The sequence below is a fragment of the Malaya genurostris genome, chromosome 2 (genome assembly GCF_030247185.1).
Source record: "Malaya genurostris strain Urasoe2022 chromosome 2, Malgen_1.1, whole genome shotgun sequence".
NCBI lineage: Eukaryota > Metazoa > Arthropoda > Insecta > Diptera > Culicidae > Malaya > Malaya genurostris.
The window spans coordinates 41,987,246-42,011,309 of record NC_080571.1 but is presented as its reverse complement, the minus strand read 5'-3'; the positions used below and the strand labels follow the sequence as shown (position 1 = coordinate 42,011,309).

The window sequence follows — 24,064 nt, the reverse complement described above, 5'->3', positions numbered from 1 at the left end:
CAATGATTCACTAATCACATCAGTCTTACAACTAATAGATTGGCTTGATTCTGGATTTTATTTTGCAATGATATATTGAAAAAAATCGAGTTCTTTCAAAAAAAATCAAGACAACACCAGATCTCGACGTTTGACGGAGACATTTGACACCAGAAAAAAATGTTCGATTTCGAAAAAAATCATTCCACGACTTCCGTAATCGTGGGGTAAAAAGTGCAAAAAATATGTACTAACTTTTCTCGTAGATGGCTGGACCGATTTTCAAAAAATTGGAATTCAAATTAAAGATTTTCTGATTTCATGCAACATTCCAGAATTTCAACCGAATCCGACTTCCGATTCTAGTATTACAGGATGATATGCAGCCAAAAGTGAGAGTAATATCACTCAATTTTCTCGAATATAACCAAACCGATTTTCACAAACTTAGAATCAAATGAAAGGTCTTGTAGTCCTATACAAAGTTCCTGAATTTCATTTGAATCCTTATGTCCAGTTCCGGAATGACATGTACCAATAAAGTGAAAATAATTTCACTCCATTTCCTCGGAGATGGCTGACCCGATTTTCACAAACTCAGATTCAAATGGAAGGACTTGTGGTATCATATAAAGCTCCCAACTTTCATTTGGATTCAACTTTTGATCCCGGAATCACACCAGAAAAAAAAATGAAAATTTCTGTAACTTTTTACGAAGATGGCTCAACCGATTTTTACCATCTTAGATTCAACTGCAAGGTCTTCAGATAGCATAGGAATATCCTGATTTGTATTCAGATCCAACTTACGGTTTCGGAGACAGGGTGTCTAGAGTTAAAATTACAGTTTAAAGAAAATTTTTTCCTTAGTAATCGTGTGATGAGTAGCGAATCTTTCAAATTGGCTAATATTTTTTTCTAGCTTACAGATAAAGATAGTCTAGGATCAAATAAATAATATCATATCATATCTCATATCAAATTTTCACAAAATCAAATTCAACAACAAAATCAATCAAATTCAATAACAGATCTGATAGTCCCATTAAAACATTACAATGTGATATATTTTCAAAATTATTCCAATTTGTAGTTCATGTTAGTTTTTAGTTATACTGGACCTGTTAAACCGCCATTTAAATCGAAGGTACAGAGAAGTTTGGAAATTCTTTTAAATTCGGTTTGAAACTGTTTCAGTTTGTAGTTCATATTATCTGATGGTTTAATGATCTATATTTCACTATACTGGTAAGACTGTCCCAGAAAGTATGGACGCAACCAAAAACCGCTGCCATTTCGCAATGGTTCAGAATCTGTCAATTTTTATGGCTGCGTCCAGTTGTTTACACTCTTCTCTAACCACTTGTGCAGTTGTTCATTCGTTTTTATTAGTTTGTTTCGAATGGCGTGGACTTTCAGCAGAACAACGTCGAAAAATTGTGTAAAAATGGTGCACAGAACGCGGACTGTCACTGAGAAAGATAGTAAAAATGAAAGGAGTAAGTGAAAAAGCCGAGCGAAATGAAAACCTTTGAGGATAAACCGAAAACGGGTCGAAAAAAAAGTCCTGCTAACCCTCAGTTGGATAAACGTATACTGAAGGCGTTCGAGCAAAAGAGGGAGGTTTCAGTTTGAGATGTGGTCAAAAAAGTGGGCACTTCGAAGTCAAATGTTCTTCGTGCTAAAGAACGTTTGAATCTTCGAACCTATAAGAAGCAGAAACAACCAAAACGTAGTCCGAAACAAGAAACATCGATCAGGCCGAGGGTTCGAAAGCTGTACAAAACGATTCTTGCTGGAAATTTGAAGTGCATAATCATGGACGACGAAACCTACGTGAAACTCGATTACAAATCCTTGCCGGAACCACAATATTATACGGTGCGAGAAGGGCAAGTGTTAAACCAGTCCGAGACATCGATTGAAGTCGAAAAATTTGGTAAGAAAGCTATGGTCTGGAAAGCAATTTGTAGCTGCGGTAAGATTTCAACAGCGAAATATACATCAAGGAATGTTTATAAAAACGACCTCTACGAATTTTGGGCATTAACGAAAGCACATCTTAGGAAACATGTCTCGGCAGCCGAAACCATTCAACAGTTCGAAAAAGATTGGAAAAAGTGTTAAAACTTGTCGCCAAGAAGTCTGTGCGGAATTTAATGAGAAACGTTCGCAAGAAGGTGCGCCAGCTAGTCTACAATTGCTAAGTAGCAAATGTTGAGAATAATATTCTGTTGTTGTAGTCTAATATTATCAGTATATCGAGTAAAATTTGAACATCTAACACTTGTGAATTATTTACAGCGAAATCAAAGTGCGTCCATACTTTCTGGGACAGTCTTTATTCAGTTTTCAGGTTTCGGAAATTCGGAAACGCACTGAAACCCGAGAAGCGGTATAATCGAAGTCGGTTCGTATGACCGTCAACATGACGTACAAACTCTACTAGTTGTTATTCAAATTTAAGTGATTTAATACGATTTTGACATTGTATTTTAAACGACGGTGTTAATTTTTGTTGAATCCGAAGAACATGCTTAATTTTTAATAGGAGCATAAGATCATTCATTTGAACCTAAGATTGGGAATATCGGTTCTGCCATCTCTAAGGAAAGAAAGTGAGATGCCTTTTTTTAGTATATGACTATTATCTTCCGTCGTTACTAGAAAACCGGGAACCAGGATAGCTGGAATCGGTTTGTATGGCTAAATGTAGACTAATAATGGCTTCAGGTCAATTTAGAATTTTTTATGTCTTGTATCGCCGCTTTAACTAAGGGTACACACTTTACCCTATTCTTCCGGAACCGGATGAAATTTAGACTGAGTCGAATGGTATATGACACTATTTCGATTGACATCGATTTTCACAGTGATTGCATAACCTTTCTATATGAGAAAGGCAAAACATGCCCCAAGAAAAAAAATTACATCTATCAGTTTGTAATTCCGGAACCGGAAGTCGTGTGAGAATAAAATTCGGTAGTGTGATATGGGGTTGTAAGACCTTCCATTTGTATCTACACTTGTGAAAATTGGATGAGCGGTTTCTGAAAAAAATCGATTGCACGTTTTAGTTCATTTTGCACAGTTTACCCCGTAATTCCCGAACCGAATGTCGAATCCAGATTAAAATCCATAGCAATCTATGGGACTATAAGACATTTAATTTGTAGTATTTGGATGAATCTTGCGTGAATATATAGGAGATATTGAATAACATAATAAAAGTGTAATTACACTACTAGTTGGATTGCAACAGGTTTTTTTTTTTTAAAATATGAATTGAGATAACTCACATGCGATTGAAAATTTCTAACAATTTTAAATATGTACCGCAACAAAAGATTCGTGTCAAAAATATTACTATAGCAAAAAAAAACTGACGAAAGCCCATGGTAAAGTTCGACGGTGTTTCAAAACGAAATTCCATTTTTTCCGGTAGCTGGAACCATAATCCAAAAAAGATATCGAGCATCTTGTCCTTTTCGGCTAATTATCCTGAAGCTCAATAACTGTAGAACTTCCGACTTGTTGCACTTAATTTAATAGATGGAATTGATAAGTTTAATCGACTGCCTTACTACTGATAAACAAGTTGAAACATCTAGCAAACGCAAAACTTCCCATCGACTAATCATTCTTGTTCTTCCGTTTGTTTTTCCTCAGGTTTCGATGCCGCCCTCGTCGGTCACATGGGACCGCTGTCGCCGCAGGACATGAAACCGGATCTGAAACCGGACATCTCACTGCTGAATGGAAGTGTAGGTCCGTTCTCGCCCGGTAATAACTGCGGCCCGGGCAGCCCGGGAGCGTTCAATCAACAGGTCGCGGCAGTTCTACAACAGCAGCAGCAAAATGTCAACAGTCAAAGCAGTCTCAACAGTCCACAGCAGCAGATGCAAAATTCTGGCAACGGCGGTGGTGGAGGCGGTGGCGGTGGAGCTGGAAGTGGCGGAGGTGGAGGTGGTGTCGGATCAGGCCAACACTACCCACCAAATCATCCGCTCAGTGGTTCGAAGCATCTGTGCTCGATCTGTGGCGATCGGGCCAGTGGAAAGCACTACGGTGTCTATAGGTTAGTCGTTGAAGGTAGCCCTCATCCTCATCCCTCATTAACTAGATGCAAATTGTGATCTCTCGACCGTTCGCGCGGTGGTATGCACAATGCTCCAGCAGAACTTGCGGGTTTCTTGCATTGAAAATAGTCGCGTTTGTGGGGGTGTAGCACTCCACTGAGGAAGGAAATTATTCAGTTGACCTCGGCATTTGATTTTCACGCTTCGTATGACATTAGTTCGATGGGATGGGAGCAAGTAATGCTTGCTAATCTAACCAGAAAATGATTACCGTGAAACGTGACCGGGTTCCTACTCGGTTACGATAGTTCCACCGGGCGTCATCAAGCTAGAATGAGAAATTTCGTTTAATGCGGAAGTTTAGATTAGGCTCTGATGATCGCACAGTTGTAAACTACGATCATTATTTTGAATTTCTAACATCGGTCACGAATGCACTACACTTTAAACAGGTCATAATTAATACCTGGCTGGCACAAAGCAAACCGCAAGCCGCGTGACATTTAGACGTGTTCCAGCATGTTGCCACCTTCATTTGGTGTTTATGCTCACTCACAATTTGCATCGACAAAATTGACAGAAATTTATCATCGTTCATTAGCATATCTTTTTGCGCCACCATTGCTAATTTGTTTTGGTGCTGCTGCACCCATTAAAGACACCGTACTTTATTGCTTCTGCCCGAATACGAAGAGAAAAAAAAACTGTAACGTAATGTTTTCTTTTCTTTGCCGCCGCAGCTGTGAAGGATGCAAGGGATTTTTCAAACGAACGGTGCGGAAAGATCTGTCCTATGCCTGCCGGGAGGACAAAAACTGCACGATAGACAAACGCCAAAGAAACCGCTGTCAGTACTGTCGCTATCAGAAGTGTCTCGCGTGCGGCATGAAACGGGAAGCCGTCCAGGAGGAACGGCAACGGAGTTCCAAGTTCTCCATAAAGGTAAAGGTACCGGTGGTAGCCCATTTGACATCAGTCGCGCAAGTTGATACTGAAAGTTTGATTTTTTTCCAGAATGAGGAAATCAACTCAACCAGTTCGGTGCGTGATGTTACGATCGAGCGAATCCATGAGGCTGAACTGCTGAGCGAACAGAAGAGTGGTGATAATGCGATTCCATACTTACGGGTCGGGTCGAATTCAATGATTCCTCCGGAATTCAAGGTGCGTAGTTTAGTGGCCGGTAAAGGCATTGACTGAGTAATTAAACCTGTACTATTTATAGATCGTTTTGTTCCGCTTGAAAAGCGAAATGCTTGAGATTATGAGACTTGAAGTTTTGTACACTTATACCCAATACGAAACTTGATCTTCTTACTTACCTGGACTCTTAATTACCTTATCTGTTCATCCAAATCTTATTTATGATTTACATCCCATCTTACAACGCGGAATTTATGATATGCTAGACATTCTACAGTTCTATGCAACCTTGCATATGCGCTTTTTCGTCGATTAGACACATCTAGCGAGTGCGAGGTCTGTCAGGTAGACAATGATATCGTCCATAGTATTTTCCAAGCACCACGTCGTCAACAATCTTTTCCAGCATTCGTGCTACATGGATAGACCACTGTGATATGTCCGTTCTTACCCCACTATTAGTTAGTACTACTACCTACTTTACATTCGAAAATCTAATGTAACAGAGAGTATCAACGACTTGTACAGGGTGGGCCATTTAAAGTTTCCACTAGCATTTGTTTCTGAACAAAATATATGAAAAAAAAATTTCGTTTCGATTATAATTTATTTTGGTTCAAGGAGATATGTTACAGCCTCCCGAAATCAAAAATAGATATATAATTATTAAGAAGGTCTAAGACATGTGTTGCAAAATAACAAGACAGTAAACGTAACAGTTCGGCTGAAAAGTTCGTATCGTTTAATAGAAACACACATTTTTTTCAAAATTCGTTTTTATTATTCAACATAATTGCCATCAGAGGCGATACAGCGATTACAGCGATCTTCCAACTTTTCGATACCATTTTTGTAGTACGATTTGTCCTTTGCCTCAAAATAGGCCTCAGTTTCAGCGATTACCTCTTCATTGCTTCTAAATTTTTTACCAGCGAGCATTCTCTTGAGGTCTGAGAGCGGGAAAAAATCACTGGGGGCAAAACTTTGGGGAATACGGTGGATGAGGGAGCAATTCAAGGCCCAATTCGTTCAATTTCAGCATGGTTTTCATCGACTTGTGACACGGTGCATTGTCTTGATGAAACAAAACTTTTTTCTTCTTCAAATGAGGCCGTTTTTTGAAATTTCGTCCTTCAAACGCTCTAATAACGCTATATAATAGTCACTGTTGATGGTTTTTCCCTTTTCAAGGTAGTCGATGAAAATTATACCATGCGAATCCCAAAATACAGACGCCATAACCTTACCGGCCGATTGTTGAGTCTTTCCACGCTTTGGGTTCGGTTCATCGCGTGCAGTCCACTCAGCTGACTGTCGATTGGACTCCGGAGTGAAGTGATGGAGCCATGTTTCGTCCATTGTTATATATCGACGAAAACAATCGGTTTTATTTCGATATAACAGCTCCAAACACTGCTCAGAATCATCAATTCGTTGTTGTTTTTGATCGATTGTGAGCTCACGCGGCACCCATTTTGCACAAAGCTTTCTCATATCCAAATATTCGTGAATAATATGTCCAACACGTTCCTTTGATATCTTTAGGGTGTCAGCTATCTCGATCAACTTCACTTTACGGTCATTGAAAATCATTTTGTGGATTTTTTTCACGTTTTCATCGGTAACAGCCTCTTTTGGACGTCCACTGCGTTCATCGTCTTTGGTGCTCATATGACCGGTACGAAATTTTGCAAACCACTTACGAATTGTTGCTTCGCCCGGTGCAGAGTCTGGATAACACTCATCAAGCCATTTTTTGGTATCAGCGGCACTTTTTTTTCATCAAAAAGTAGTGTTTCATCAACACACGAAATTCCTTTTTTTCCATTTTTTTCACAATAACAAAAGTAGCTTCACTCAATATGTAATATCTCACAAACTAATAATCAGACAGCTGTCAAATTTATACACGTATCTTTTGAAGGTTGGTACTAACTGAAAATGGTATGGATTTAATTCTAGTGGCGCCCTCTCATAGAAACGATACGAACTTTTCAGCCGATCTGTTATAGAAATGTAACACAATAACAGTTCTAGTGGAAAAGTTTAAAGTGTCTGTTAAAAACACCCGTAAAAGGCACACCGAGAATTAGGTACATAAGCAATCTTCAGTTACATTATTTTTTTATCTTTGGGCCCCTTCCGAAACGAAATCCTGGGTACGGGCCTGGTAATCATACATGATCGTTGTTCTTTTGCGAGAAAAAGAAATGACGGAACATTTTGAAGCATTTAGCACCATCCTGTTTACGTTGCATCAATTAAGGAATAAAGACTGCCCCAGAAAGTATGGACGCACCTTGATTTCGCTGTAAATAATTCACATTCAAATTTTAATCGATATACTGATAATATTAGACCACAACAACAGAATATTATTCTCAAGATTTGCTACTTAGCCATTGTAGACTAGCTGGCGCACCTTCTTGCGAACTCGTTAAATTCCGTACAGACTTCTTGGCGACAAGTTTTGACACTTTTTTCCTAAGATGTGCCTTCGTTAATGCCCAAAATTCCTCAATTGGTCGAAGTTGTGGGCAATTTGGTGGATTCATGTCTTTTGGGACGAAAGTGACATTTTTGATAGTATACCATTCTACCGTTGATTTCGAGTAGTGGCAAGAAGCAAGATCTGGCCAAAAGACAACAGGATCCTTGTGGCTTCGAATCATGGGTAGAAGTCGTTTCCTTTATGTATATTTCGCTGTTCATTGAAGCAGTGGTGATGAAGGGTTTCGAAATCTTACCGCAGCTACAAATTGCTTGCCAGACCATAGATTTCTTACCAAATTTGTCGACTTCAATCGATGTCCCGGACTTAACTCGGTTAAACACTTGCCCTTCTCGCACCGTTTAATATTGTGGTCCCGGCAAGGATTTGTAATCGAGTTTCACGTAGGTTTCGTCGTCCATGATTAAGCAGTTCAAATTTCCAGCAAGAATCGTATTGTACAGCTTTCGAACCCTCGGCCTGATTGATGCTTCTTGTTTCGGACTACGTTTTGGTTGTTTCTACTTCTTATAGGTTCGAAGATTCAAACGTTCTTTAGCACGAAGAACATTTGACTTCGAAGTGCCCACTTGTTTGGTCACATCCTGAACTGAAAAATCCTTCTTTTGCTCGAACGCCTCCAGTATACGTTTATCCAACTTAGGGTTAGCAGGACCTTTTTTCGACCCGTTTTCGATTCATCCTCAAAGGTGTTATCCTCACCGAACTTCCTGATTGCATTTCGCACGGCTTTTTCGTTTACTCCTTCCATTTTTGCTATCTTTCTCAGTTTCAGTCCGCGTTCTGTGCACCATTTGTACACAATTTTTTGACGTTGTTCTGCTGAAAGCCCGCGCATTTCGAAACAGACTAATGAAAACGAATAAACAACTGCACAAGTGGTTAGAGAAGAGTGTAAACAACAGGACGCAGCCATGAAAATTGACAGATTCTGAACCATTGCGAAATGGCAGCGGTTTTTGGTTGCGTCCATACTTTCTGGGACAGTCTTTACATTTAATTGAGACTGCAAGAAACCGGTGTCATCAGGATTCTTGATGAGATGAGATAGCTTAAAATCATCGGCAAAGGATAGCTGCATGCATTTCAACGAAAAATTCAAATCGTTAAGATATATAGGGTGATTTTTTAAGAGCTTGAGAACTTTTTTAAACAATAAAACGCATAAAATTTGCAAAATCTCATCGGTTCTTTATTTTAAACGTTAGATTGGTACATGACATTTACTTTTTGAAGATAATTTCATTTAAATGTTGACCGCGGCTGCGTCTTAGGTGGTCCATTCGGAAAATCCGCTTTTTTATCGACAAATTTTGTTCAGCGATGAGGCTCATTTCTGGTTGAATGGCTACGTAAATAAGCAAAATTGCCGCATTTGGAGTGAAGAGCAACCAGAAGCCGTTCAAGAACTGCCCATGCATCCCGAAAAATGCACTGTTTGGTGTGGTTTGTACGCTGGTGGAATCATTGGACCGTATTCTTTCAAAGATGCTGTTGGACGCAACGTTACAGTGAATGGCGATCGCTATCGTTCGATGCTAACAAACTTTTTGTTGCCAAAAATGGAAGAACTGAACTTGGTTGACATGTGGTTTCAACAAGATGGCGCTACATGCCACACAGCTCGCGATTCTATGGCCATTTTGAGGGAAAACTTCGGAGAACAATTCATCTCAAGAAATGGACCGGTAAGTTGGCCACCAAGATCATGCGATTTGACGCCTTTAGACTATTTTTTGTGGGGCTACGTCAAGTCTAAAGTCTACAGAAATAAGCCAGTAACTATTCCAGCTTTGGAAGACAACATTTCCGAAGAAATTCGGGCTATTCCGGCCGAAATGCTCGAAAAAGTTGCCCAAAATTGGACTTTCCGAATGGACCACCTAAGACGCAGCCGCGGTCAACATTTAAATGAAATTATCTTCAAAAAGTAAATGTCATGTACCAATCTAACGTTTAAAATAAAGAACCGATGAGATTTTGCAAATTTTATGCGTTTTATTGTTTAAAAAAGTTCTCAAGCTCTTAAAAAATCACCCTATATAAGAAATATGAACGGCCCCAGATGGCTTCCTTGGGGGACTCCGGAGCTTGCGACGAATGATGAAGTAACATGAAGGAAAATTCGAAATCGATCATAATACAGACAGATAATTTCTATACACTGAGGTCTCTTTTTACGTGGAGGATACGTACCGCGTGAAAAAAACGTTTTTATATGTAGACAGTATGTGCAAAATTTGAACAAAATTGGTGCAGTAGTTTTTGAATGACGATGGACACAGACTTTCAAAACCTGCTTTCGAGCAGAAAGCGTTTAAAGTTTTTTGTCTATAAAATCAATGGAAGCAATTAATTACTCAAGGAAAACGTAGGGTCTAATATTTTCAAAAAACATATATTTTCTTTAATAATTTGTTATAATGAAACATTTCAAGAATGTTTTGTCAAGTCAACCGAAGCAGAAATCTTGGGCCTATGTGCCGAGCTCTTACTTCTTCGCAGTATGAGATAAGCAAAGATAAAGGCCCATATCTTACAAAGTTTTGTTCCGATAGGCTTGAAAAATTCACAGAATATTCTTGAAATGTATTACTATAAGAAAATATAAAGAAAAATAAAAAATTAATGATTTTTCAAAAGTGTTAAACCCTTAAAAATATTACCCAATTTGTAGCTGTAAATAAATATTACCCAAATTAGTTTTAATATCATACGCAGAAGTAACAGGAATACAGGTTATTGCAACGCCTGTTCAAACGTGCCATTCAAACGCTGCGTCTGCTGTGTGTTCGAAACTTGCAAAATTCTGTGCTCCGTTTATTTCTATAAATCAAATTCATGCTCAATAGCGCTTTATTAGGTTTAATCTAAATAGTGCAATGTAATCAACCAGCTGAAATTAAGTCTTTTGTCGCTGTAATCACTATTTGGAATATGGGGAAAAAAAAGTTGTTGTTCGTATTGACCACCCCACGCGCAGTGATAATATCTCAGTTGCGAATTTATTCAGTAGATTCTTCAGCAAATTCCGCATCGAAATATCATCGGATACTCTTCTCCTTTTCGATTATCTCTTTAGCGATATTTCTGTGGGTGAAAGTTCGTCATCAAGTTTCTCTGACACAAAACATCACTTGTGAACTTCGTAGTTGAGGGTTTTTGTGTATGCTAGTTTAAAAAAATGAAAATCTCGGAAATGATTTTTTCACGAGTGATAATGAAATGAATCATGATTTTCTCAACGCTGTGCTCAATTCTCAAAAATATATATTTTTCGATTCGAACTTTCGTTTGAATGAACCTAACAACAGAGTCGAGTTTCGTAATGCGGTCACTGATAATATTTTGTGAAATCTCGTAACAACACAAAAATCCACTAGGTTCTTGAATGATTATGACATTCAGTTTATTATAGTTTTTGGTTAAAATGCACTGGAAAAAATCAGTTTGGACTAGAAAAATTTGTTTTCCTTCATAGTGCTCATCTTGCAATATGTGAACGGTTTTAGGGTACCAATATTATAACAAAATTTAATCAAAATCAAAAATGGTTATTTTTGTAAATCGACATTAAATTTTTCGAAATTTTTTTTACAAAACTTGAATGAGTTAGGGAAAATTACCAGTGCAATCAGGAATCAGAACTCAAGTAGCACGTTCCCCAAGTTATTTGGAGGTTTGTATCTTTCCGAGGCTTCTAATTATTTTCCTGATGGAAAGGGAAGGATAAAAGGAACATGAACTGGAATTGTGTAGTGGGTGAGGCCAGAAAACTGCACAAACATTTTTTCTGAAGTTCAGAAGGATGTTGAACGATCGGTTGGTGACAAAATGAATATTTCATAAAACCTTTAATCCCTCGGGAGGATTTAAAGATGTTATAAAAGCGGCATCATTCTCTGTTACCGGAAGAATGCAGAACAATTCGCAATATGTATAAGCAGAAGTAAATTCGGCACCCCATAAGGGATGCCAAACAATCTGCTAAAATCTTTTAAGGTCAATACAAAAAGGAACCGGGAAGAACGATGAACCTCTCTGGCTATAGCTCCTTACCACATTGGGTGAGAAACGATAATATCCTTTAATTTTAGACCCCATACACAGATTCAACCATATATGGAGAAAGAAAAACCCGGATACGTAGTTGCGTCAATGCGGGACAGTTACATATCAGATGATATGAAGTACCGTAATCGTATTGACTGATTCACACGAATAATACTCAGAATAATAGCCATGTAACAGTTTAGTTTGCAATGTCCAGTCACAGTTCTGACCAGAACACTGCAATGATGCTTGGAAATATGCAGTAGACACTTTGGCATTTTCAGATTTAAATCTGGTGAAAATGCTTTTGTCTGAGCGCAAGTTCGCAAGATGCGCCAGTAGCTGGCATGTTTGGATGCAGCCCAAGAACGAATCTTGTGCTTTATCCAACTAGTTGAAAGTGGTAAAGCTGGTTCAGGACCAACGAAATCATTCGCACCAGCTCTAGCTAACTCATCGGCCCATTCATTTCCAGTAATACCAGAATGGTCGGGTACCCATAAGAATTAAACAGTATTTGAGATGCTAAGGTCTTCAATTTGAGCTCGACATGCGATAACTAGATTCGACCGTGAATCATTCGAACTGAGTGCTTTTAAAGCTGCCTGACTGTCGGAACAAAAATAAATTCGTGTATCACAGTTTCTCTGCTGAAATGCCGATTGTATTCCACACAAAATCGCGTAGATTTCTGCTTGGAACACAGTGCAGTATTTACCAAGTGAATGAGACTATTCTAGTCTCATTTCACGACAGTAGACACCGGCACCTGCACGACCATTCAACAGAGAACCGTCCGTATAAAAAACTATGTGTTCATCAAGTTGTCGTTCCTAATAACCAGACAACCATTCCTCACGAAGAGCATATCTCACATTGAGTGTTTTGAAAGGAAAACTGCATGTGAGAGATGACGTTCCAATGTGTCTTCGAAATAAGAAATAATGTCTATTTAGCATGCTCTATGCAGTTTGTTACCAGAAAAACCGCTCAATTTCAAGCTTCGAGAGTATAGGATACTTTGGAACAGTAACCGAAACGAAAGTCTCACGTTTGAGATTCTGCAGTTTCTCTTAAAAAAGGCGTTATGAGACATTCTCATCTTGAGGAATGGTTGTCTGGATGACTAGAAGCAAAGTCTTGTTATTTAATGAGCTGATTGTTTGTCACACGGATGGTTCCCTGTTAGAGGGTGATGCAGAGCACATGACGGTGCTGGTGTTCGATTGGGAAGTTTTGATACATCCGTCATATAGCTCCCGGTTCTGGCTCCAAGCGATTACTATCTGTATTATTCAATGAATAAAATTCATTGTGATAAAAAATTGACCCTAATAGAAGAGTATGAAAATCAATTACTTGAGTCTTTCGCCATTAGGAATCAAGACTTCTATGAAAGGCGTTTACACTTCATAGAGAAACTTTCGCCATTTTCATATAAAATATGAAAGAACTAAAAATCGAGGGCATAAAATCGATTCAATAATATAACTATTGTTTCCAACAAAGTCGACTCTGTAGGGCAATTTTGTAATTATTGAAACAGGATTCAGATATTTCCAAAATACACGAAAAATAAAAATCTCGTGATACCTTAGATAAAAAAAAATTAGTTTTGAAAAAAAAATCGTTTCTGGACAATTTGTGAGTCTCAGAATTCTAGTCGACTTTTTTAGATTACACCAAACCTCGGCCATCCACATATTTCTAAGTCATCTGGAATACAATTTTTTTTTCGATATTAGTTTTATCTAATGCAGATTCTCATAGTCATGCGGTACGTATAATCCACCAAAAAGACAGCCCACACAGACAAAACAATGCGCATTTTTCATGTACTGTTAACCTACCAGTTGTTTATTCCATTGTTAGTTACATGGTATAATCAGTACTCAAGTATATCGCTCTGAGGAATGAGGATTTCCTCAAATTAATTTGCTGTCGTACGTAAGATGCGTTGGATAAGGCAATCTTACTCCTGACATACCTATCGCCGAGACCATTTGTAGAGTACTCAATATTGTCATGCGTCTATCAATATACAATATATTATCTACATAGATATTCTGTTATTCAGATTCCAGTTCTTTTCAATATCTGATCATAAATATTCACTATTAACGTTTACTACTCGTATACTTTCCACTCCAATCATACCTAAATAACAAATACCCTCACTTTCCAGATCCCCGTGTCACACCTGTGTCAGATGGTGAACAAACAAATCTACCAGTTGATCGACTACGCTCGACGGATGCCCAACTTCACCAATCTCCACCGGGACGACCAGGTGATGTTGCTTCGATGCGGCTGGAACGAGATGTTGATTGCGTCCGTTGCCTGGAGAAGCATGGAGGTTTGTATTGCACCTACAAAAAAAACCGTTTATCGTCACAAATTGTGAAATCGTGCATTTCTTTTTCAGTACATCGAAACCGAACGCTCGCCGGACGGTAGCCGGGTGATGATCCGGCAGCCACAGCAGCTATGTTTAGGACCGGGTTTTACCCTTCATCGGAACAGCGCCCTGCAGGCTGGGGTGGACACGCTGTTCGATCGTATTTTGTGTGAGCTCGGTATCAAAATGAAACGGCTAGATGTAACACGGGCCGAGCTGGGCGTTCTCAAGGCTATTATCCTGTTCAATCCTGGTATGTAGAGTGCATCGTTAGTAGGTTCGCACGATTTTTTAATACTTACCACATTCGCTTTCGGCAGATATTCGAGGACTGAAGAGCCAGAAAGAGATCGACCAGATGCGGGAAAAAATCTACTCCTGCCTGGACGAACACTGCAAGCAGCAGCACCCGGCGGAGGAGGGACGATTCGCCCAGTTGCTACTGAGGCTGCCGGCCTTACGGTCGATCAGTCTCAAGTGTCTCGATCATCTCAATTTCATACGGTTGCTCAGTGATAAGCATTTGGATAATTTTATTATTGAGATGCTCGATATGCCGATGTAAAAACAAACAAAAAAAGAATATTGACACACTTACGGTATTGTTCTCCTCATCACATTTATTATTTTTATCGCTGCTAATAGGATTACTTTCTGCTGCTGTAGAAAGCTTGAAAGTTAGGACTTTTCTTATTTCAGAAAAAAAACAGTACTATGACGTTTTAAGCAAATTGTAGGACTCAGTAACTTATTAAATGATAAATATATTTTAATATATATTAAATATGAACTAAAGTAAAAAAATTAAAACAAAGGTGCAAATAGATTTTATGAAAAATCGATTTATGATTACAAAAACTCTGTTGATACAAAAAAGATGAAAATAAAGTTTAACATTATTCGCATACTACTGATCTCTAATATTGGTTTAGAAGTGTCACTAACAACAGTTAAGATTCGATGACAGAAATAAGTTGGCAGTAATCTTTTTGCCTTTCTCTTTTGAAGAGATATAGACCTACAGGAAATGCCGACTTTTGATCGGGGTCCCGGAAACTTCTAGTGCTCCATGCCATTCGACTCAGCTCGACGAGATTGGAAAATGTTTATGTGTAAGTGTGTTTCGAATATGATTAAGCTTGTTTAAAAGCTACTATTGGTTTATTGATCAAGCTCGAGGATCATATGGCTATCACTACCGATTCTAAGGGTATAAGTAACGTAACCTAGAAAACGAATTTTTTTCCCTCCGCTTAGTTTTCCCGAAAATGGCTGAAAACATGGTCAATACACTTAGGCTTGTTTGGAAGCTACTATTGAATCATTGATCAAGTTTTAAGATAAAAAAGTTATCACTTCCGGCTCCGAAGATATATTAGTAATCGAAAAACGAACTGAACCAATTTCAACAAGATTGTGCAAGCAAGATCTCGAAAATCTTCGACGCATTTCTGAGCTACTATTATTATTTGTAAAACATTTCAAAAATATTGCTTGAAATTTTCAAGCCTTTCGGAACAGAAGTAAGAGCTCGGCATACAGGCTCAAGATTTCTGCTTCGATCGACTTATAAACTTGACAAAACATTCTTGAAATGTTTCATTACAACAAATTATAAAAGAAAAAAAAATTTTTTTGAAAATGTTAGACCCTACGGGCTCCCTTGAGTAACAAATTATTTCCATTGATTTTATAGACAAAAAAACTTTAAGCGCGTTTTTCTCGTAAGCAGGTTTTCAAAGTCCGTGTCCATCGTCATTCACCAATTTGGTCAAATTTTGCACACACTTTCTACATATAAAAAACCAGACTCCTACGTTTTCCTTTTTGTTATTTGTTACTTTGGGGAAGTTTTATAGCTACAAAATGGTGGATTTTTTCGTGAAAAATCGTAGTTTTTACTTTGAACAACCACCAAAAATTCAAAAAAAAAATAAAAAAAAAACAGAAACGTTGGAGTCTAGAAAAATTTCTACTCTAACTATGCTGCTTTGATTTGTTCACTTCTGATTAGTCTGCGCTGAGATACAGTGGACACCGAAAATCATGATTTTCAAGAAGCGTTCTCAAAAATACCTCTTCACCGACTTATTTCCCAATATTTTTCCACGAAAAAATTACAAAATATTGTTCTAATGATGCTTTTTTTTTCCATAAATACGTTTATTTCTTAAGGCAGTTTACATAAGTTTTTCTTCGCCGTAGCATCACTTTTACATAATATTCTTATCCTAATTTAATTCTAACATAGTCACAACGTTTTGAATTTATTAAAACATATTCTCTTATAGCTTAAATATCATCTTAGGTAACTCGTCATTAATAATGAAATCTACTCGGAAATATTATTTGAACCAAACGATTAACTTCTATAAATTATAAAATAAGCTGTTATTTTCAGACATTTTGTTCTAATTTAGCTATTGGTTGAACTCATGGACGCAGCTGGGATCAGAACTAAGTCTTAAAAGGGGCCTTTATTAAATTGAAACTCCAATTTTCTTTATGAAATGATAAAGAAGTTTCATGTATGAAAGGTCACGACAAGCAAGAATGTCTCGAACTGGGATATTGGATAGTCTACCTTGGGTACGCAAAGAATTTATTAGTTGAGATCTGACATCACGATACTCCACGCATGTCCAAACGACATGATCAATATCCCGATAACCTTCTCCGCAAGCACAATGATTAGTCTCGGAGAGCCCAATTCGAAGGAGATGTGCATCTAACGTGTAGTGATTGGACATGAGTCTGGACATCACACGAATGAAATCCCTACTCACATCCAGTCCCCTGAACCATGCCTTTGTCGATATTTTCGGAATAATTGAGTGCATCCACCGACCCAGATCATCTCTATCCCAAGATGCTTGCCAGCTGGCAAGTGTTCTTTGGCGAGACGAACTATAGAATTCGTTGAAAGCAATCGGTCGCTCATAAATTTCACCCTCAATAGCACCACGTTTGGCTAAATTATCGGCTCTTTCATTGCCTGGAATGGAGCAATGAGCCGGGACCCATACTATAGTGATTAGATAATTATTATTCAATATGTCGTTCAGACACTGTTTTATTTTACCCAAGAAAAACGGTTCATTTTTGCCAGCAGCGATTGAGCGAATGGCTTCAATTGCACTCAGACTATCTGTGAAGAGGAAATAATGGTTTGGAGATAATGTGACGATTACACTCAAACTATAATGAACTGCTGCTAGCTCTGCTATATAAACAGATGCAGGTTCTTGAAGCCTAAATGAGGCCGAAACATTATTGTTGAACATACCAAACCCTGTCGCTTCTTCAATTCGCGATCCGTCCGTGTAAAACATTTTCTCAGAGTCAATATGCCTGAACTTACTTGAAAATATTTTTGGGATTTCCGTCGAACGTAGATGATCCGGGATTCCACGCACTTCACGCTGCATGGATGTATCGAAAAATAAAGTTGAGTCAGGGGCACTTAGGATGCTGACACGGATAGGAATATATCTTGAAGGGTTGATTTCCTGTGACATATGGTTAAAATATACTGTCATGAATTTTGTTTGAGATCGAAGCTCGACTAGTCGTTCGAAATTATTAATTACCATGGGATTCAGCACCTCACATCTTATTAGCAGGCGTGATGAAAGCTCCCAAAATCGATCTTTTAATGGAAGAACTCCCGCCAGAACTTCAAGACTCATTGTATGTGTCGAGTGCATGCAGCCTAAGGCAATTCGCAAACAACGGTACTGAATTCGCTCAAGTTTGATAATATGAGAGTTTGCAGCGGAACGAAAACAAACGCATCCATATTCCATCACTGAAAGTATCGTTGTTTGATACAATTTTATTAGATCTTGCGGATGAGAACCCCACCAAGATCCTGTTATTGTTCGAAGAAAATTTACTCTTTGTTGGCATTTCGTTATCAGATACCTAATGTGTCCTCCCCACGTGCATTTGGAATCGAACCACACCCCGAGGTATTTAAAAGTTAAAACCTGTTGGATCATTCTTCCCATCATATGGAGCTGAAGCTGCGCGGGATCATGCTTTCTTGAAAAGACGACTAACTCTGTTTTCTCCGCAGAGAATTCGATACCAAGATGAACAGCCCAATCGGACAAGTTATCTAAGGTATCTTGCAATGGTTTATGCAGATCAATAGCTTTGGGCCCAGTAACTGAAACCACGCCATCATCTGCCAATTGCCTTAGTGTACATGGGGTTACTAGACAGCTGTCAATGTCATTCACGTAAAAATTATAGAGGAGCGGACTGAGGCATGAGCCTTGCGGGAGACCCATGTAGCTAATTCTGAATGATCGCCATGTGAAAAATACATGCACTTCTCTGACAAAAGGTTGTGCAAATAATTATTTATAACCGCTGGAAGTCCATGTTGGTGGAGCTTGTCTGAAAGAACATCAATGGAAACTGAATCAAATGCTCCTTTAATGTCTAAAAATACAGATGCCATTTGTTGCTTTTGAGCGAAGGCAATTTGGATGTCAGACGAAAGTAATGCAAGGCAATCATTCGTCCCTTTATTTCTACGGAAGCCAAACTGAGTATCTGACAACAAACCGTTCGTCTCGACCCAAGTGTCGAGACGTCGTAGAATAATTTTTTCGAACAATTTTCTGATGCAGGACAACATCGCAATGGGTCTATATGAGTTGTGATTGGAAGCTGGTTTCCCCGGCTTTTGAATGGCGATAACTTTCACTTGTCTCCAGTCAGGCGGAACAATATTTTGCTCAAGAAACTTGTTGAACAATTCCAACTAACGTCTTTTTGCGAGGTCGGGCAGATTCTTCACCAAGTTGAATTTAATTCTGTCCAACCCAGGGGCGTTATTGTTACAAGACAAGAGTGCTATAGAAAATTCCATAATTGAAAATGGGTTATTAATAAAACCATTATTTGGAGGAGATTCCCGTATAATGCTTTGCGTAGGAACAGAATCTGGGCAAACTTTCCTAGCAAAGCCAAATATCCATCGGTTCGAGTATTCATCACTCTCATTGCCCACGTTACGATTCCTCATTCGTCTGGCCGTATTCCAAAGAGTGCTCATTGAGGTTTCTCTTGACAAACCTTCGACAAAATGTCTCCAATAGCTACATTTTTTGGCTCGAAGTATGCTCTTGTACTTGGTTTCTAAAACCATAAGTTTTTCAAAATTCTGAGGAGTTCCTCCTCCCCGTTTTAGAAACGTCTTGCAAGCATTTTGTTTTGCGAGTTTAGCCTCTGAGCACTCTTTGTCCCACCAGGGGTTGGGAGGCCTTCTGTTAGTCGTTGGCCCAGGAAAGCGTTTAGTTTGGGATTGTTCTGCTGCCTCCAGAATCGAACAAATGAGGAAGTCATATTCTTCAAGTGGAGGGAGCTCTTCCATTGAATTCAAAATACTAGAGATTCTACTTTGGTATTTAATCCAGTCGATATTTTTTGTCAAATCATATGGAATACTAGCGGAAGTAGCAATGCAATTGCTACTGCTAATTGAGATGATGATTGGTAAATGATCGCTACCGTGTAAATCAGGCAGAATTTTCCAGGTGCAATCTAGTCGAATTGATGTTGAGCAAAGAGATAGATCTAATGCACTTGGGCGTGCCGGAGGTCTTGGGATCCGTGTCATGCTACCCATATTTAATACCGTCATGCTAAAATTGTCACAAATGTTTTGTATTAAAGATGATCTGCTATCATTGTAAACGGAAAACCACATAATACCGTGCGAATTTAAATCCCCCAGAATCAATCGTGGTGCAGGAAGGGCTTCAACCATTTCATTAAGCTGTTGCTGTCCAACTTGTGCTTTTGGAGGAATATAAACCGAAGCTATGCAAATATCTTTGCCTTTAATGTTTATTTGGCAAGCAACAACTTCTATACTAGAAGTTGAAGGGATGTTTAATCTATAAAAGGAATAGCATTTCTTAATTCCCAAAAGCACTCCACCATACGGAGAGTCTCTATCGAGACGTATAATGTTAAAATCATTAAAATTTAAAGCTATGTTTGAAGTAAGCCATGTTTCGCATAAAGCAAATACATCTCATTTTTGACTATGCAATAATATTTTAAATGAATCAAGTTTTGGCATGATGCTTCGACAATTCCACTGCAGGACAGTGATTGTATCATTTGCGACGGGTGATAAATTATCCATCAAAAGATACAAAACCTGAGACAATTGGCCATTGAGCTGATAACTGCTTCAAAAAGGTTCTAGCTATTGGAAGGAATGCCATTATGAGGGTCTTTAAGGGTTCAGATATATTGAATGCTGAGAAAATCCATTCAACAATTTCCGAAAACTTCAGTAATCCTGTTGGTGGCTGTGAAATGGAGCCCACTGGATTATTATCTTTTTCTGTACTAGATCCTGGATTGGTTTGTGAATTTGACAAACCAGGAGGCACAGTCTTTGGTTTTGACTTTTTTTGTTTAACACGGGGATCTTTTTTTGAAGATGAAATTTTAGGTGTCTTTTTTGGTAATTTGGAGGAAGACTTCTTTCTCTTAACTGACCCTTGGGTAGTGATAAACGAATTACCTTCACTATTTTCGTCAGAGTCAGAGTCCTCTGGTTCCTCTAGATTTGAAAACCCGTTTTCGGTTTCCAAAGGAGGGACATCAATGACCGTTTTAAGCATTTCTGCATATGTGCGCTTAGACCGTGCTTTTAAAGAAAGCTTAATTTTGTCTTTGTGCACTTTAAATGCAGTGCATACTGAAATATCATCATGAGGACTATTCCCACAATAAATACATTTTTCAATTTCCTTGTTGCAATCATTATCTTTATGAGGCCCTTCACACTTAATACATTTTGGTTTATTACTACAGTAAGTAGCTGTGTGGCCGAATTTTTTGCAGTTCGTACAATTCATTACATTTGGAACAAAAAGCCGAACAGGGAGGCGAATTTTATCGACATAGACATGGGACGGCAACGCAGACCCGGCAAATGTCACTCGAAACGAGTCTGATGGGCGATAAACTTTTTTTTCCTCTTCATGAACTACTGAGTACAGTTGTTTGCACTCCAGTATTTTCACACCCTCAAGCATAGAGTTCTTGAAACGACCAACACCATGCTTGAGTAAATCATCTACCGAAAGACTCGCTTCGGTAACAACACCGTCAATTTCGACATCTTTGGAGGGTATGTAAACTTTATACTCTTTATTGAAATGTTCCGAAGAGACAATATCATTCGCGTGTTTCAAATTATTTACCACAACACGAATTTTATCGTTATTTACTTTTATGATCTCTTTGATTGAAGAGTATCGTGATGTCAAACCTTTATTAATTTGAAAAATGTTTAATGGCTTTGATATACGTCTAAAAAAGACTATCCAAGGCCCAGAAGAGCTCTCCTGATATTTTTTCGTTCGTGGGGGTATCGGATTCATGCTAGGATTTACGTCCATGGATTCATCCATTACATTAAAATTTTTAACTAAACTTTAAAATAAAATTTGAAACCAACACTACACAGTACTCAATCAAAAGGAAAAGAAAAAACTTCTACCTTGAAATTGTTGTCTATCTCCGTTGCACTGCCGTGTAGATCCTCGTTGCTCTAGATGTTCTTGTTGGATGTATCTGGACGTTGATACAATGCTGAAGCTCACTGTAGCGATAGAATATGATGTGATGCTACTGCTACCTGGCATCCAGCACCACTCGAATTCCGATTTGCTTTCGTCTTCGCCAGCTGTAACCAGCGCAGGTCACCGGTGTATACCTGCGTGTTGTATGGCAGTGGAAAGACCGAGTTGTCTTGTCTCCTTCTTCCTTGTGCTCCGCACCGATATGCTTCTGCACCGAAGTGCCTTCGCACCGGTGTGCCTTTGCACTCTCCTGCTTCTATGTGCCTTTGCACTCTTCCTCTTCGATGTGCCTTTGCACTCTCCTGCTCAGCACTTGTGGCTGTATATTGCGGCCTGGGTAGAGTTTGGGAAACGCCCTTTGTTGTTTCCTTCACCAGCTTGGCCCAGCACTAGGGCTCTCTTATGCAGCACGACTATACGTTTTAACGGCTGCTGCCAACAGGTCTCTACCTGTAGTTCAACCGTTGTCGTATTTAACGCGTGTAAACCAACCAGCGTTATTAAACTGTACGCTTCTATACACAACCTTCTCGGTTGAACGGCTATTACTGAATGTAATTCATTTATGTTATAATTATTATTTTAAGGAATATCATTGGGGTATTCGTAAAGTCAAAAATAAATTGCTTTCTGGAAAAGTGATAAGTTTATGAATGTAGACATCTCCTGTTGCAAATAACGTAACATAAAAAAATCTATGCTAACATTTTCAGTAGAATTAGATGGCCGTGACTTAGTAAGCGACATATCAGTCTCGTTCAACTGAACGAGTAAAAAAGATTAAACTGCGTTCTTAATTTTCTTCTTGTGAGTTGAACTAAATAAGGCAATATTTTTGGACAATTAGTTGCTGCTAATCATAGTGGATATTCGTAGTACCGGTGGGTAAAATTTCCAAAATGGAGGTAGCATTTGAAAGCTCTGTGAAATGCCATAATCGTAAAGTGAATGAAAACTATACAAGAAATTATTTAACGGATCTTTCTCTTTCGAGAGGAATGCCATCCGTTGTGAAACATCAAGAATATCTAACAATTCGTGTCATTTCAAAGCTAGCAAATTTATCCCAAAGAATTGACTGTGACATTGATTTCCATTGAAAAATAAAAATCGGCGCTAAATTAAACCAACAAGTGATTTTTTTTATTTGTTTGTGCGCAGGTAATTTTTTTCAACGTTACTCTTCGATCCATACAAATCATCATTGATAAACATGACTCGAATTAATTAAAAAAATTGAAAACTAAAGGAATAAAACTTTAGATTTTAAAATATTATATGGGTATACGCCACTTTCATATGTTACTCCTCCTAATATCAACGGTATACGCCACATTCATATTTTACTCCTGAAAAATTGACGTTTCTTGACAGGTGATAAATGGAGTGAAGTTGGCTCAATCACCGGTGATGGTGATAGTAAAAGTGATCACCTTCGGTGATTCCAAACATTCTGGTGATCACCTCGTTATCACCAGGAGGTGATAGTCACTTATCACCTTACATGATTCCACCCCTGATTCTTCACTTTGCTTCACAAACTCGGCTGGAGTATGATCTTATAATGGTTTTCAGTATGTTGTTATGCAGTTTACTGTTTCAATGCGAGATTTATGATGTAATACTCAAGGCTGCTACCAGTATTTACTAAAAAAAAATGTTACTTGGGATAACCATACAGAAATATAAAATAATGTGTGTTCGTGTCCGTGGTTTTCGTTAAAAAACCAGGGCTATGGCCCTGGGACATAACTCCGATTAAGCAAATGAAATAAATGATAATGTGGTCGTTAAAAATGTGTTTTATCAATCAATTTTCATCACTTCTACCAGAATCATGAAAAATTATGTTTCTCAGCCGTATTGCAATGGAATACCCACATTTTAGAAGAACATATTTTCATAAATTTAGAGCACAGACTAACAGACATGACAGTATGAGTAAATTCTTATAAAAATAATTTTTCGTGATGCACTAGTTCCACCTATATTGTACTGCGCGAACTATTTACTATCTGTACACCCCTTGTGGTATGTAAAAGTTTTTTTTACTAGTTGGTTTCCCCTCGTTTGTCAACAGCGATCAGCTGCTTGCAGGGATGCCTGATTTCATCGAAATATTTGAAAAGGAATCGTCACAATAAATTATTGGATTACGTTGATAATATATTTAACTTTTTCGCGATGTTGGAAGGTAACCATTTATTTGACTCAACGTTGCTCATCTAGACTATTTTTTATTGTGTTGGTAATTTTCACCCGAAATTAAGTGGCGGCAGAC

The 24,064-nt window shown here is 38.4% G+C and overlaps 1 protein-coding gene across 9 annotated transcripts in view; it reads left to right on the top strand.

Moving 5' to 3' along the window:
• Positions 1–15,000, top strand: part of LOC131432620 (protein ultraspiracle homolog) — a 134,391-nt gene extending 119,391 nt beyond the window's left edge. For 6 of the 9 annotated variants that reach the window (XM_058599001.1, XM_058599000.1, XM_058598997.1 and 3 more), the window contains exons 3-7: positions 3,649–4,057; positions 4,799–5,222; positions 13,952–14,122; positions 14,192–14,417; positions 14,485–14,999. In XM_058599001.1, coding sequence (XP_058454984.1) covers positions 3,649–4,057; positions 4,799–5,222; positions 13,952–14,122; positions 14,192–14,417; positions 14,485–14,729 — 1,475 coding nt within the window. In that variant the 3' untranslated portion in view covers positions 14,730–14,999. Of the gene's footprint in view, positions 1–3,648; positions 4,058–4,798; positions 5,223–13,951; positions 14,123–14,191; positions 14,418–14,484 lie in introns of all 9 variants that reach the window. The other 3 variants (XM_058599002.1, XM_058599003.1, XM_058599004.1) reach the window with 3 other exon arrangements.
• The last annotated feature ends 9,064 nt before the right edge of the window (positions 15,001–24,064 follow it).